This window comes from Hemicordylus capensis, chromosome 2 (assembly GCF_027244095.1).
Source record: "Hemicordylus capensis ecotype Gifberg chromosome 2, rHemCap1.1.pri, whole genome shotgun sequence".
NCBI lineage: Eukaryota > Metazoa > Chordata > Lepidosauria > Squamata > Cordylidae > Hemicordylus > Hemicordylus capensis.
The window spans coordinates 383,242,853-383,260,117 of record NC_069658.1 but is presented as its reverse complement, the minus strand read 5'-3'; the positions used below and the strand labels follow the sequence as shown (position 1 = coordinate 383,260,117).

Sequence of the window (17,265 nt, the reverse complement as noted above, 5' to 3'; positions counted from 1 at the left end):
CTGGTCCTCCGCCCCCTTTAAAAAATGATTACATATGGATTTTAGTTGTATTACTTATTATTTGAAATAAAGCAAGAAAACATTAAAAAAAGAGATGGCTATATCCCACAATTAATAAACACTCAATCCAACAAGATGATGAGACTTAAATGTCATCAGCTGGAACACTTTTACCATTGATGGCTGACATATACATTGCTGAAAATGCTATCCTAATCTATCTATATAATTCTCTAAGGATTAATCCTTAGAGAATCCATGGTTAATCCTGTGTGTAGGAGCTCTCGCGAGAGTTTGGGAGCAGCTGCCGGGAGTTGTGGGAGCTGGTGAGGAGGGAGGGAGGGAGACCCCGAGAAAGAGGAAGATGTGGCGGTGCCAACATTGCAAGGTGGATGGCTGAGCAGGTGGCAAAAATGGGGCCACTGGCCTCCTCGTGAGGTGGATGAGAGCTGGTGAGGGGAGGGAGGCGGGGGGAGGTCGAGGACAAGGTGCTGCTGCCACTGCGAGTGGCTGAGCAGCCAACAAAAATGGGCCGCTAGGCTCCTCGCAAGGAGGACGAGAGCTGGCAAGGGGAGGGAGGTCGAGGAGGAGGCGCTGCCGCTGCCACTGTGAGCGGCTGAGCAGGCAGCAAAAACAGGGCACCGGCCTCCTCATGCAGAGGATGAGAGCTGCCGGCAGAAAGGGCGGTGAGGGAGACTGGCTGAAGGGATGGGAGGAGAACTGGCTGAGCCCTGAAATGTAGGGAGAAGAAGGGAGAACTAGGGTGTCACGCCCTCGATCTCCGACAGCGAGGAGGAAGGGGAAGCTGTCAACTTTCCAGGCGACGCAGGAGTGTCTGAGGGGCAGAGCCCGGCTGTCAGTGTTAATGAAACAGCTGTGGATAATGACTCTGAGCAGGCACAACAACCTGAGGCAGCAGAAATCGTGAAAGGCCAATCAGAAGAAGAGCTATGCAACCAACCCCCGCTGACCCCCCAACAGCGGCGTGTCACGAGACGCAGGGATCAATTGGAGACTATTAGGAAAAGCAAACGCCTCTTGCAGAGGGCTGATAAGCCTTAAATCCCTGCTAGCTGGGAGCTCTCGTGGCTTGCACTATAAATCACGTCGTCAGTCGGCTGCTCACTGCTGAAAAACAACATTCGTCAAACTATATGTCGACAGCGTGCAGCCAAGTCCGGTCAAGACCTTGACATAGGGGTGCAGATGCTCTGCACCTGGGTCAGCTAGTAGTTATTTATTACATTTTTATCTTGCCCTTCCTCAAAGAGGTTCATGGTTCCTTCATCCTCACAACAGCCCTGTGAGGTGGGTTAGGCTGAGAGAGAGGCCAAGTTCAGATGTAATAGGTTACCAGAGGTCCCTTCACCTCCAGTTTCCTTTGTCACATATCCGAATTCTGCAAACTGGAGTTGAAGGCGAAAAGGGACCCATGGCTGCCCTCGCCAAACCTTTGGTCAGAGTAGAGTTTCACTGTCCTTTTGGTTCTGCAGTGCCAGCATTACAGCTGAATGCTGACACCACAGTTTGGGCCCCGGAGGAGCCAGAGTTGAGGAAGATCCTCCCTCTCTTCGGCCGGATTGGCTGTTCTTCTGTTGATAAGGAAGCCCACACAGCCAGATCCCCTGGCTCTCTGCAGTCTTGCTGACTGCAGAGGGCCTGCTCTCCCGAACATACAAATGTGGATGAGAGAGTGGAGAAAGCGCAGAACCATGGGGCCACTGGACCTGTGATTCTGAGTTATGTCTGAAGGCAACGATAGTGATTAGCTGAACATCACTCAGGAAATTTGTAGCTGACTGAGGATTTGAACCCAGTCCAACACTCTACACCACACTTGTTGGCTATGGAGTGTCCAGGCTAAAAGGTCTTAACTGAGACCACCATGCAAAAATGTGGCAATGCAATTTCTTCCTTATCTAATATTAGTAATGTTAACTATATCTGTGTACTTCATTTTAAAGCTTGTTCCAGGGAAATACATACTCATTGTATACATTTCTTCTCCCCAGTATGACTACTTTAAACACAAAGAGCATAACCCTGTGCCTTTGGTAGCAGTGTTTGCACATTTAGCAGGTGAAGTCTCTCCTGAAGTGGAGATACTGTAATGTAACTGGCAAAAATTCATCTGCTAAATTGCTCCATGTCAGGCTGTTGTCAAAGGAAAAGAAGCAGGATCAGTAAAAGAGGTGGCAACAACCCTACTTCTCTGCAACTGGCAGTTCAATTCCCTCTTTTTCACCAATACTTAAAAAAAAAAAAAAAAAAACCCTCACTACAGGCTAACTAATTTGGTGCCATCTGCTGTGTTGACCACGTTCTTACTTTCTAGTCCTCCTATTCCTGTAATTAACTGTTCTCCCTTTCCCTTTGTCATGCCCTCTGACAGCTCCCTATGTAGGGAGAATATGACTCTCCCCCACCACCCCGCTATACTGCACCTGCCATATCATCCACCAAAAAACAAACAAACAAAGATAAAAATAATATATTTTTAAAATTAGTTTGGCTCAAATAATTGGCAAAGGAAGGGCCCAGAGACAGGGAGCAGTAAAAGAATATAAACTTTCTAATTAGTGGAGTTGCGGGAGATTTTGCCTCTTAGTGGGAACCATCAATTATATGAGAGGAAGCAGGTTACACACACACACTGGGACACAGTTTGGAACATAAGGCAGGATTTTGCCCCTACCCCCGATTCAGATTGATCCAGAGTGCGCGGGCAGAGAAAGAGGTGCATGACCAGTTAGTTACATGAGGCTCGAGGACTTAGACGCTTAGAGGAGTTAAATCAGGCAGCAAGTACTTGTTTGATAGTCTTTCCTTCGGTACCAGATTGCCCGAGAGATACATACAGAGAGAAAGAACTGAATTATTAATTGTATCAACTTCAGTTCATACGCAAGTTTCTAAGTCGCACAGCATTCTTCATCAAGCAGTGCTCACAGAAGCGGCAATACATGCCTCTGGTAAATTGTTTGGAGATATGGTTTGGAGATATGCCTTGCCTTTCAGCAAATTCACATCCTTGCGCCTTTGCACGAACACTCACGCACAGTTCTTTAAAATGCACCCACCGAGAAGTTTCTCTGCCACTTTTTCTAACCTAGAACATCGACGGGGGTGGATGGGCAAGAGTGCGCACGCGCGTTTCCAGTATACGAGGCCCGTCCTCCTCTTTCCGTCCACTTTGGATACGCCCCTCACTTTAACTGGGCTGTGAGCGCTATTGAGAGGCGGGGTTTCTCCTGTTTCTCTTCGGTAGTATGAGCCTCGTCAAGCGCCGTAGTCAGGTGATCTAAACAGGAACTGTTGCCGGTGTTGTACAGACTTGTACAACAGTCCGTGGCTGCGGTGATGGCATCGGACCCCTGGTGAGTGGGCTGGGTGGAGCGGCGCAGTGCAGGCTGACTCTCTGAAGTGGCGGAGGAGGCTCACTTTTGCCTTAAAAGGGGCTCGGGGCAAAAAACAAAACAAAACAGGGGGCTTTGGTCTGGATCTGGTGTAATTTAGTAAAGGAAGGCTAAGCTCAGAACTAGCGGCGGGCCTCGTCTTTGTTGAATACAGCCTGATAGTAAGGGGTGTGTGTCTGCCTGTACTTTCCTGGCACAGAGTCTCTCTCCCGTCTCCCATGATGAAATTCCTGCTTGTAGTGAAAGGACGATGCATTTTCTTCTATCCCGGTGCTAAGAAACAGAGCCTAGCAGGATCGGATGCGAAGCATCTACCGCCTTATAACAGTGGTATAGAAAAGTGGGTTTCCAAAGGTGTCGCCTTTCCTTGCATGATGAACGGCACCTGCCCAAATGTCATCTTCAGCACAACTTGTATAGGTATAGCAGTCCTCCTATTCCTTTGCAGCTGGTTACTCTTAACTAGGTATGACAAGCTTCTGTTCCAGTGAAAGCATACCGGTACAAGTACACACTGACACTTAATTAGATTTTGAACTCTAAGAAATAGAGACCCACTAAGGTACATACAACAACTGTTGTTTTCTCTGACCCATTTGGATCAGAGTAAATCAACAAGTCCTCTCCTGCAATGGGTAAGCACTGCTACAGACCGTGCATGGTTGTATGCTCTTGGCTGCATCTGTGTACCACCGAAAGGCAAGTGGCATGGTGGCAAACAATGTTCCCTCTAAGGCCTGCGCATGTGCACGCACTCATTTTTTTGATGTCCGCTGAGTCAGTTTTAGATCCCGCCCAGATTAAATCAGGAAGGCTCCACTCTGAATGCATGTGCACACACATTGCCTTGATACTGCTGCCCAGAACAAAACTCATTCTGCACACAGATGAAAAAAGTTATAGAGAACACTGGCGGCAAACCTGCTTAGGGAGTCTGCCACTGAGTCAGGGTTAGGGGTGAAAGGGAGCAGTATCCCAGCCAGTCCCAGGGGTTCCCTGCAATGCACTGTGCACTCATGGTGTGAGTTCTGGGGGCTGAGATGACACGTCCCGGTCCCCAAACCTCTGCACTGCTGAGGGTAGCTGGAGTACGTGTGGATGTGCAATGTGCCTGCCCAGCAAGGACTGAGGATCATCTGCAGGGAAGGTAAGTCTAAGTAGCCTTCCCTGCCTCCCACCCGGTAATCCTTTCACTCATTTGTCTTCTTTGGAACATGCTTCCGCCCCAGATTTGTTTCGCCTCCTCCTTAGTGGCTTTTAAGGCCTTTCTTAAGACCTACCCTTTTCTCCAGGCTTTTCCCCTTTTAATTTTTTAAAAAAATATTGTTATTGTTATTGTTCACCGCCTAGAATCTTTGGAGGACGCGTTATACAAGAAAGTTTTAATAAATAAATAATAAATCGTAAGAATGGGCTCACTGACTCACATCCATACTAAGTTACTCATAAGCAGTCTTGCTCAAATTACTACTACTACTACTATTATTATTATTATTATTTATTAATTCAGTTTCTATACCACCCTTCCAAAAAATGGCTCAGGGCGGTTTACACAGAGAAATAACAAATAAATAAGATGGATCCCTGTCCTCAAAGGGCTCACAATCTTAACAATCCCCAAAGGGCTCACCATCTGTCCCAATCTTACCTGTCCCATTAATTTCAATGGGAGTACTCACTGTTAATTTTCTGAAGCCTGCCAGACAGGCTGAAGGGAGAGTTACACTGAGCTTCAGTACATAGCCAGCCAATCAGGAGTAGAGGAAGAGGGTCTTCACTGCCCTCCCTCCCCTTCTGTAGTGGTCACAATGCTGAAGACACAGCAGCTGCAAGCCAGCTATCCTCAAATGGGGAACAAATCGTGTGGCTACAGTGAGGGGAGGCAATAGTCCTCTGAGTGCTCCTTGGGACTCTTTCAAGTACCCCTAGGGATACTAGTACCCCCTGTTGGGAACCCATTAGAGTATGGAATATTGAGCTAAGAGGGAGGGGAGGATTATTGGAAGGCAAAACGTTGCAGGGGTGGAGAAGGAATTAGGATTTGACAGTTGGAAGAATCATTTGTACTGAAAACTGGGAATGAGAGTCCTTAGGAATAGGTTAGGAAATGGGTTTATTAATTAATTTATTAATTTATTCAATTTCTATACCGCCCTTCCAAAAATGGCTCAAGTGGGTTGACTCATTTGAAACTGTCTCTGTGAAAAATTAAAAAAAAAAGATTGATGAAACTAGTAACGTCACATGCATAAACAGTTGTCTTGTGACACTGAATGTTTGTTTGCCATTAAAGTATTAACTTCAACCTGTCTCGAGACCCATGCCTTTTTGGTATGAACATCTACCTCAAATTGAAGTGACTAGCACAGTAAGACTGTAACAGAACATTGTGACTGATTTTGGTGACTGCATAATTAATAGTTCCCAAAGGAAGTGGCTCTGTTTACCAGATAATATTTTATCCTGATTAAAATTGTAATTCATTTGATCTTTTAGTGGCCATGAATGCTTTTGATTAACAACAGTATAATTGCTTAGGAACTATCTGAGTTTCACATAATAGGAAGATTTATGATGTTGGGATAAATGGGTGACATAATTACACACTTATAGACATTGGTGAGTTAGAATTGCAACATCTCGCCTTACTAAAGTATGCTTACCTGAAAGTAAAGTAAAGTTGTGCCGTAGAGTCGGTGTCAACTCCTGGAGACCACAGAGCCCTGTGGTTTTCTTTGGTAGACTACAGGAGGGGTTTGTTTACCATTGCCTCCTCCCAAGCAGTTTGAGATGCTGCCTTTCAGCACCTTCCTATATTGCTGCTGCCCAATATAGTTGTTTTCCATAGTCTGGGAAATATACTAGCGGGGATTCGAACCAGCAACCTCTTGCTCCCTAGGCAAGTTACTTCCCCACTGTGCTATTAGGCAGCTTACCTGAAAGTAAGCTCTTTATAATCATGAATTAGATATAGATACATGTTTACCTGGAAGCCCTCCTCACAAGGTGTGAAGGCTGGTTGCCTAGTAATACAAGAAAGGCAGACTAATATGTGTTAATCTCGCATATGTTTGAGGGCTTAGCCATGGAATTAAAAATAGGATCCGGGGCTGATTCCTGTCTCAAATTTAGCTATCCATATAAAGGTATTCAGTAATCCAAAAAGGTTTGGTTTAAGATAAGAGTTAAGATGCTTTACATTTTCACTCGTGCTCTAAAAAGAATGGAAATTGCAAGTTAAAGTGCCCATTTTAACTTCCGTGTCATATAAACTGTAAAGACTTTATATAGTCTGGTATATGATGATGACTTTAGAAATGAGGCTTCATGCACCCACACTTTCCCTTGATGAGAGATGCATCAGGCAGAAATTCATCAGGGGCATATCTAGGAAGTGATTGGGGAAACTGCACCTGTTAAATGTCTGCCCGGATGCATCCCTTCCCAGCACAATGTCCATTTGAAAGACCATGGCTTTACAGTTTATATGGCACTGAAATTAAGCTGGGTGCCTTAACTTGCAATTTCCATTCTTTTTAGAGCAGGAGTAAAAATGTAAAGCATCTTAACTCTCATCTGAAACTGAAGGTTTTTGGATTACTGAATTTCCGGGCATTTTAAAAAGGGAAATCTGATTAGACACTATGGGGAATTGCTTACCCAAACCACAAGATAGAACTTCCTGATTTTGAATGCCAAAAACTTAGTAAAACTTTCAACTAAGATAATGAGGCGGTTCCCACGATCAGTGGGAGCCGCCTGGGGAGTGTTTGTGGGGAGAGCAGGCTTAGCCCGCTCTCCCTGCAGACAAGCAGTCAGTCTGCTCCGGGTGGCCGCAGCGGCTGACCATACAACTGCCGGCTCCATCACGGAGCTGGCAGGAGCTGGGGAGTTCGGGGGTGCGTGGCCCCTGGAAGCTCCATCATGCCTTGCGCGAGCACGCAGGGCATGCTGGAGAGACCCCCGAGCCAGGAGGCGGCTTTTTAGCCTCCTGGTTGGGGGTCTGCTCGTGCATTGCTGCGGCACAGAGCCACGATTGCAAAAACCGGGTTTATGCATTGGGCTACTTAAGCGGGTGACCCGCTTAAGAACCACTGGGCTCACGGCCGAGCCTGGTGGTTCTCATGATGGTAGAAAATTGGGCTAGCGAAGGCTAGCCTGATTTTCTACCATTGTGTGAATAGCCTCATTGTCACACTCCACCCCACCCCCCAAAACACAATTAAATGAAATTAGTGGATTTAATAACAGTGACAGTGTGATCCCACCTCATGATTATTCAGCACTAAAAGACACAAGAAGAAGCAGGTAATTTGTGTTCAGTTTATATCTGTACTTCATTTTTTCTTAATAACACACACACACAAACAACAAAGATACTTAGAAATAACCAGTGCTTTAACAACCATGTCCAAAACGATGGATTATCTTCCCAGAAATTTCCCCATAAACCTCACAGTTCTCCAGTTTGTTATTATTTTCTTCAGGATGGTTTATAAGCAAAATAGTGTAAAAGTTGTACACAAGTGATGTAGCGCCTCCCCCTCCCCTTCCCTCCCTCCCCCTCTCTTCCTCTCCCTCTTGCCATTTGCACACACTGCAGCAATAGGAAGGTGAGCTGGTCTTGTGGCAGCAAGCATGACTTGTCCCCTTAGCTAAGCAGGGTCTGCCCTGATTGCATATTAATGGGAGACTTGATGTGTGAGCACTGTAAGATATTCCCCTTTGGGGATGGAACCACTTTGGGAAGAGCATCTAGGTTCCAAGTTCCCTCCCTGGCTTCTCCAAGATAGGGCTGAGAGAGATTCCTGCCTGCAACCTTGGAGAAGCTGCTGCCAGTCTGTGAAGACAATACTGAGCTAGATGGACCAATGGTCTGACTCCGTATACGGCAGCTTCCTATGTTCCTAAATTCACACACATACAAAGACACTGCAGCCATATTTATTCTCTCTTACACACACACACACACACACACACACACACACACACACACACACACTCTTCAGACCTACACACACACATACGCATGTGCGCTGCAGCTGCCCCCACCCCTACACTCTGCAGCCCAGAGGAGCTCTTCACAGCCTAGCCCTAGCTGAAGGGAGCGTGTCTCCTTCCCCCACCTCTCGCTTCCAGCCAGCTGCACAGAGCAGCGCACTGGTTTTGGCTTGAAGTCGGGGCGAAACGCAAGTGGTTTGGGACGACCGACAACCAGAGTTGAATAGTGCATTTTCTAAGGCAAAGGAACGGTATTAAAAGGTATAGCTGCAGTGGGGGAAGGAAAGAAAAGGACAGGGAAGGAAACTGAAGGGCTGTGCTCCCAAAGAGCTGACTATCATACCCAGATTTGTTCAGCCCCCTCCTTAGTGGCTTTCAAGACCTACCTTTTCCGCCAGGCTTTTGCCCTTTGATTTTTTTTTTTTAATATTGCTATTATTGTTGTTCACCACCTAGCGTCTTTGGAGGAGGCAGTATAATTAATAGTAATTAATAGTAATTAATAGTAAATAGTAATAGTAATAAATAATAGTAATAAATAGTAATAATAAATAATACAGGTTGTGGGTGATGCTGTGGGCACCAGCTTTAAATGTCCTACTGCACAGACTCTTTTAGCATTAAAGATGCATTTTTTAGCCTCTTAAAATGCAACCTTGAGGATCAGTTGTGAAATAACCATTAATTGGGTCCCAGAGGGATATACAAAAGGCACTTTTGTGGCATGTAGTCTAAAGGCTGCAACTATGCAAATGGACTATAAAGTCATTTAAATACCACTTCCTAAGTCCAAAAGAAGGTCACCAACCCTTTAAACCCCTGTGCAAATGATAAAAACCTTAGACTGCTCTACCTAAGCCATTTTTCATTGGATCTTCACCAAATTTGCAGGGGAGTTGTCTCTTGTCACATAGAGAATGTGTGCCGATGACCAGGCAGATCGGAGAAATGGTTTTAATTTTGTAAGCAATAGAATGTTCAGGTCTTACAATGGTTGAATGTTGAAACTACTATACTGGCACATCTGTGTCAGTATACGTTACTGAAACACTGCCATCAATGATCTTGGCGAGGATTACAAGAGAGGGTGCCTTAATCTAGCTATCCTCTTCTAAAATGGCAGCATGCATACGTAAAGTACTATTTATCTCTGTGTCAAATTATAGAAGTTAATTTGGATAAGTAAGGGTGAGCATTTTAAAGCGGCTGTTACATTTGGAGGTTTAGCAAATAATATGAAAATACAAGTAGCAGCTTAATGAGCTCTGTGTATTGGATTATAAATAAGTATATGTTTTATAATGTGTGCGATGGATACCTGAAATTGTGTGTGAAAACATTTTGCTTGCAGAAGTGAAAGCATATGAAATACATAAAACTTCCAGTTTTAACCACAAGGTAGTGAGCATTTAAGTTCATGTTCCTGTATTGACCCTTAGGGACGAGATGATAGCCTTGAAAACCTACTTAATCTATTGTTGCATGGCTGTTTGGAAGCATGGTTGAGAGAGATGTATCACTGATGGCTGTGTACCCTATGGCAAAACAATTTGACTTCTATTGAGCAAGCAGAGGTTTAAATTTAGTTGCAGTCCAAGTTGCAAAGTTGGAAAACAAAACAGACCGGGTAATTTCTGCTTCTATGCAGCCCACATTTTTTGTAGTAGATCAAATGTAGATTTAAGGTTGTGTCCTTAATTGAAATTGGCCCCCAATTCTGCAGAGCAACAGGAACATAATTTGAAAGCCCTAGATGATGCAAATGAAAGTGTTTTGCACAGTTGCTAGCTCTTTCAAAGTGGCACAGATGTCTATACCATTTAGGAAGTTTAAAGACCTCCTTGATCCTGAAAATGGTAAGAGGTGGCTGCTATAAATTCTAATTAAATGAGGAACAGTGTATAATGCAGGGCTTTTGTATTTGATGGCTTAAGATGCTGATTCCTTGAATACAAAGCAGCATTCCCAAAGTCTGAAAAGGAATTCTGTAAAAGCTAGCATATTGTACTCTTACTGGGATTAATATGAAAATTGTGTCTCTTTGGATCAGTCAATATCTAAAGTGAGATACTTGGTGATATCTTTGGATCAATCAATATCTACTTGGTGATGGATATGGCTTATCATGTACGTGTACACTGGCTGGGATCCTAAATAATGTAATGTATGTGATAGGAGGTTCTGTGGGGGCCTGTGCGCCATCCCCCCAGTCTTCCTCAGCACACACTGTTTTACCAGCGGGCAAAACCTCCCATCTCTGGCTGTGCTCAAGAACCACTCCGCAGAAAAGAAAACACATCTCAGTGGGTCAGCATCAGCAACATGTTTTCTCTCTCCCAGAGTGCATGCTTTGTCAGTTAGGATGTCAGTCTCTCTCTCTCCACCTCCTGCTTTAACCACCTGCCTATGAGGAGTGGGGGGAAGCTGACCACTCTGTGCGCATGAATGCTGATTTGCTACCTGGAGTTATTTTCAGCTGCTCTTAATACAGCACACGGGGGGGAACTGAGAGCTTATTTCCACTTTACAGCTGCAGGCATGTTTGCCATGTTTACACTGATGCTCCCTGTAGGGAATCAATAAAGTGTAAAGAGTAGACACATGACTCCCCTTTGTGCTGGTTCTGCTTACGGATTGTGAAATCGTCCAGCAGATGGAAGTGTTTTAGTACTGTATGCACTGTCATTTGCCAAACTCTGTGGCAACCAGTGTCTTGGCCATCTATATAGATAGAGTGTCTGCTGTGGTGGCTTTTTGAGCTATGGCCTGATTTTGGAGAGATGCTGTCTTCAGTATAAACTGACTTTGAGCAGGAGGCTAGGGGTCAGTAGCGAAACCCAAGATGGAATAAACTGATTATTTTGAACAGCAGAAATGAAAACATAAGTCATAAGTGCATCTATATTACTTAAACTATATTAATGATGTAATTTAGGTTGTCGTCATGTGATTCTGCTTACCGCACTGTCCAAGAGATTGCTGAAAAAATCCAAGAACGCAACAGATACCAGAGGAATGGTGAAAGTACAGCTAAGGTATTGCATATCTCAGAGACGGCCTTCTCCCTTGCCTTATGTTCTGTCATAATCTGTAAAATAATCAAAGAATGCCATCTTTGACTGAACCAGCTGTCTGCTAAATTCAAACAGCTGGGGGCGGGGGCTGCCATATAACTGTCTGGGACTTCCTTCTCTGTGAGGGTCATCCAAGCTGGAGCCTTCTTGAAAGTTCTCAAAAACATAAGACTTTTTGTGATTGCAATTGAATAAGGTAATTTTAATCCAATGTTTGTGTAATTGGGTGTATTGTATCAGATTTGTACATGATCTTTTTTGAGTCCTAGGAAAAGAGTGGGATTAAAAATTGAAACAAATATTTCTGGAAAAACTTAAAGCTAGTTTATATCATGCTTTGAGAGCCACTGTATAGGATAAGAGTGGGGTGGGGGCTGAGATTCAATTGCTTGTTCAGAATCTCTGTTGATTCAGATTATCTCAGAAGAGCAAAATGCTAGACTGTGACTCAGAAATCAAATTTCATTATCTTCTTAACTCCTGTTTTCATGGTTAAGTAGGATGTATAACCCGCTTTAAAGGCGTGGCTAAAATGCTTGTGGCTAGGTTTTGTAGGGGGGACATTGGCCTTTAGGATTCAGCTGTGCACAGTATTTAAATAGAAATGCAGAGTCCCAGGCTTCAGAAACAGATGTTTAGGAGCCAGGGCAGTCCCACATCTTGATTTTTTCCAATCCTTCTTTAAGCCCTATTAGCAATTTGTAACTTAATCTTGCATTAATTGAAGAGAGGGAGTTAATTGATATAGGAAAACCACCTCTGTTCCAGCATGTGGATATTTCACTGTGAAAAAATACTGTTGTGTAGGAAAATGGTGGTGCACTTCTTTTTGTTCTTAAAGGTAAAGTGTGCCATTGTGTCGGGAAGTCAAAATATTGGACTATCTCCTGAAGGAAGCAAAGGAGAAAAGCACAGAAACAATCCCAGTACTGAGCCTCGACGGAGCTGCTAATTTCTGTGGTGTTAATCTTGAAACTGGGAAAGTTGTGTGTGTTTGTTTATTCATTCATTCGATTTCTATACTGCCCTTCCAAAAATGGCTCAGGGCAGTTTACACAGAGAAATAATAAATAAATAAGATGGATCCCTGTCCCCAAAGGCTCACAATCTAAAAAGAAACATAAGATATACACCAGCAACAGTCACTGGAGGTACTGTGCTGGGGGTAGATAGGGTCAGTTACTCTCCCCCTGCCAAATAAAGAGAATCACTACGTTAAAAGGTGCCTCTTTGCCAAGTTAGCAGGGGAAACAAGCAAAAGCCCAGATCAGTACAGAAAAGCTTTATGAGCCTGATTGAAATGACCTTACATAATACTGCAAAAACCCTTTATACAGGTGAAACTCGGAAAATTAGAATATCGTGCAAAAGTCCATTAATTTCAGTAATGCAAATTAAAAGGTGAAACTGATATACGAGACAGACGCATTACATGCAAAGCGAGATAAGTCAAGCCTTAATTTGTTATAATTGTGATGATCATGGCGTACAGCTCATGAAAACCCCAAATCCACAATCTCAGAAAATTAGAATATTACATGGAACCAAGAAGACAAGGATTGAAGAATAGAACATTATTGGACCTCTGAAAAGTATACAGTGTACTGTGCTTGATTGGCCAGCAAACTCGCCTGACCTGACCCCATAGAGAATCTATGGGGCATTGCCAAGAGAAGGATGAGAGACATGAGACCAAACAATGCAGAATTGCTGAAGGCCGCTAATGAAGCATCCTGGTCTTCCATAATACCTCATCAGTGCCACAGGCTGATAGCATCCATGCCACGCCGCATTGAGGCAGTAATTGCTGCAAAAGGGGCCCCAACCAAGTACTGAATACATATGCATGCTTATACTTTTCAGAGGTCCAATATTGTTCTATTCTTCAATCCTTGTCTTCTTGGTTCCATGTAATATTCTAATTTTCTGAGATTGTGGATTTGGGGTTTTCATGAGCTGTACACCATGATCATCACAATTATAACAAATTAAGGCTTGACTTATCTCGCTTTGCATGTAATGCGTCTGTCTCATATATCAGTTTCACCTTTTAATTTGCATTACTGAAATTAATGGACTTTTGCACGATATTCTAATTTTCTGAGTTTCACCTGTACATTCTGATTTCTTACTGGTATGATAACTTAGAAGGCAAGTCAAGAAGCTCTTGTGACTTCAGGCTGCTTCACAGTTTGTGCAGCAGTTGTTTGCTGTGTTCTCTGCAGCATACACTGAAAAGGTTTCTGACAGATGTGCTTCCCTTAATGTCTGCTTGTCCTGGGAGTCCTGATTGGGTTACTGTTCCCTGACGCATGTATGCAGATGTAGAAGGATGTGTATTTTTGTCATTGTGTTTCTGAGAAACACCGATGTACCTACTATGAACATGCTTATTGTGTAAAGACTGAAGCAGCCCTCAGATTCAGGCCTCTGGAGCTCCAATGGCTTCTCATCCACGTTTTTTTGGGGGGGGGGGGGCCTCTGTGGTTTAGATCACAGTCCTTTCCCTTGCATGGATTTTTTTTTCTGTTCCAGAGTACGTTAATTATATCTCTGGCATCTTTTTACTTCCCCCATTTTCTGGATGACAACCTGTTTCGTATCTTTGAGGGCTTTGAGGGCCATAAGAAGATCTATAGCAGCTCCGTACTGAAGATCTGCGTATTATATCAGGACTACCTAATCCTTCCTGACCCTCGTGCTCTTCCCATCTTGTAAGGATTATAGCTCATGTTTCAAAATGGATTGCTCAGTTGACAAATGGTCCTATGATAAAAATTTTCCATATCTTGTGTGTTTTTAGAGTTGAAGACATTTGCTCCACGAACAAGTAAGAAGCCAGCATTGGCAGCATTTGAGTCCAGTGTAAACAGGCTTCCAGCAAATGCAATATTTATTGCCATAACAACTGATGTTATGGGCTGATGTTGAAAAACACTCAGCAGATCAGTCATGTTGTCTATGGCCAGGAATAGTTTTAATAGAGAAAAATGTCCTTCCGCCGTATCTGCCAAGTAGGGAAAATGTCAGCAATCTCTCTTTTTTCTGGTATTTTGCCACTTTTGTGCACTTGAATCTATTAAAAAAAAAGTAGTGAGGCAAGCAGGTGATTCTCCTCCCTTTGAGATGGACAGACAAAGATAAGGAGCGAACAACAAAGAAAGTAAATTTCACCTCTTTTTAAAATGTGGTGAATTAACTTGTCCATGTAAGGCACAATATTTTAAAATGTGGTGAGTTAATTTGTCCATGTAAGGCACAATATTTCAAAAACGTTACAGTTTTCTGATGAATTGCAATTGCTATGAGTGTGGATAAGTGTTTGCACAATTTGAATTTATCTGAAGAATCTTCTAGCTAATGGCTGACATCCCTACTGACAGGGCCGAGATGCAGTATGCAAACGGCCTCTGCAGCACTCAGTAATCCAAAGCCTTGCTGCGAACATGGGAAAGGGGATGAAGTTTGCCAATCTCTCTTCCTCCTGGAAATGTTCTCTGTGGCCCAAAAGTAAGTCCCTGTGGGCTGCGTTACCCCCAGGGACCCACTTCTGGAGGCAGAGGGGCTGGGTGAAAATTGCCTCTCCTGCACATACAGGGGGATGCTGCATTACTAACTGCTGTGGAGGCGGTTTGCATAGTGCACCTCTTTACCATTAGTGAGGATGTCAGCCAGCCAACCGTCGGTTATGTTTTCTTAAACTCTTCTTAACCTCATTTTCCAAATGTAGCAAGACTGTATTTCTAAGCATTCTGATGTGGAAGTAAATACCATTAAAATAAATACTTCTGAGTAAATGTGTAGGGGGCTTAATGATCTGCCGTATGCCAATATCATGCTTTAAAATCAAATGTGCACATAACTCACCTTTAAATTAAATGTGCGCATAACATCTCATTTATGTTGTTAAGCTACGGGATGTAGGATGGCCATGGGAGCTGGTGGTGTACAAGGAACTGTAGCCTGGGAAAGGTCTTATGAGTGGATGGCATTGCTTCATTATCTTGGATTATAGTGACATGAGATCCTTGGCCATTCATGATCAGGGAATTCTGGACATTAACTGGATTGACTGTCAGTTTATGCCTACTTTACACAATTTTCTGCTCTTTGATTTTCAGTAGATCACAGCAAGGGAGCTGTTCTGTTATGTACACACTTTGACCTAGAATCAGATTGTTTATGAATGAATTGGTATCTGATTCTCCACAAATGAGCAGTGCACTATGGGCAAGATGCTCTTTGCTTCTCTCTGTGTTCTGTGCTTGATTAGTTCTTGCAGCCTAACTCTCTGGGGCCATCAAAAGTTCTGGTGTTTACAAGTCAGTCCTTGTGAAAATGACTGTTGCTCTCTTATTATACCTGATTGGGTTTAATGCCACATCCGAAGTTGAGTGGCCAAATTCCTGGGGTTCAGCTGACATCTGTTTTCAAACATTGCCTTTTGAAAGCCTTACAAAACATTGGCTTACATAGTGTGCAATGAGGTGTGCACCTAGGAGGGATGTGGGCTCGCTGGCTCTGCGGCCCTCGACACTTGGCCACTGCTCCTGGTGCATGTGGAGGAGGCTCCGTCCGACCGACGCTGTTCATCAGAGCAGCTGTGCCCGACTCCCAGGATTCCCGATGGGAGTTGGGTGCAGCTGCTCTGAGGCACAGCATCATTTGGAGAGAGCCCCCCTCTAGGAGCAGCAGTGGAGTGGCGAGTGCTGTGGAGCCAGTGAGCCTGCATCCCTCTTGGGTGCACAGCTCACTGAGCAGTATGTCAGCCACTGTTGCCACACAATGGCAAAAGCTATATTTGAGTTGGGAATATTTGAGTTGGACATCAGTTCAGGAACCTTTTCACAAGGAAGTTTGAGCTGAGCCAATACTTCTGAGTTTGGCTACGTGCAACTCTGACTGCTTCAAAGCTGTGCTCTGCTTTGATGGGGGAGTGTATATGCACTGTATTCTGTTTTATTTACTTACTGCCTACATATTTTGGATGAATTTATCTGCTAGTTCACTGTAATTCTGAGAAGCTGGACTCACTTATTTCTGTTCTTCCTTGTCACCCTTCAGCTCAATGTTGCTATTAGGTCATTGTTGCAAAATCTCAAAGAAAAGACTGATAACCTGAGGGACCTGTTGTTTCATTCTGCATCAACACGTCAAATGTATCCCTGTAAACAGAGGTTGCAGTGGTCTCGCTGGCCTTCCTGGTATCACAAGAGTGGATGCAACGTTCTGTTTTGGGAAAGTACCTTGACTATTCATTCAGAGGGGTGTGTGTGAGTGTTTGTGTTTTTATATATATATATATATATATATATATATATATATATATATATATATATATATAAAGATCCCAGTAATATGGGGAAAATCCAAGTGCAAAAATGTTTGCATTCTTTCTTTATTTTTGGTGCTCTGTAAATGTAAACATTTCACTCCTAACTAAATGGGTTGCAGCAAATTTTGTCAGATATGACTGAGGCCCACTGAACATGTTGCCACCTAAGTGGGTGTCTACTTAAAATCTGTGCCCATATGCTTTCATCACAAATAGTTTGTACTGTAGATGGCTGCATATATGAATCAGGCCTCAGTTTGAGTCATTTTGCTTTGCCATCATAATGTTTCTGCTCATAATGCATATGGTAGACTTGTGTGTTTATAAAATGAAGTAAGAGATATCAAATATGCTGCATATGGAAAAGTGCTATTAAAAAGCTCATTGACTGTCGTCAGTGCTCAGATGAAATCACTAGATATCCTTTTGCAGTCATAAC

The 17,265-nt window shown here is 43.5% G+C and overlaps 1 protein-coding gene across 1 annotated transcript in view; it reads left to right on the top strand.

Annotated features, from left to right (window-relative positions):
• Nucleotides 1–3,196: 3,196 nt before the first annotated feature.
• Nucleotides 3,197–17,265, top strand: part of STX8 (syntaxin 8) — a 130,560-nt gene continuing 116,491 nt past the window's right edge. Inside the window, exons 1-3 of the mRNA XM_053293541.1 lie at nt 3,197–3,377; nt 11,353–11,452; nt 16,556–16,650. Coding sequence (XP_053149516.1) covers nt 3,361–3,377; nt 11,353–11,452; nt 16,556–16,650 — 212 coding nt within the window. The 5' untranslated portion in view covers nt 3,197–3,360. The remainder of the gene's footprint in view (nt 3,378–11,352; nt 11,453–16,555; nt 16,651–17,265) is intronic.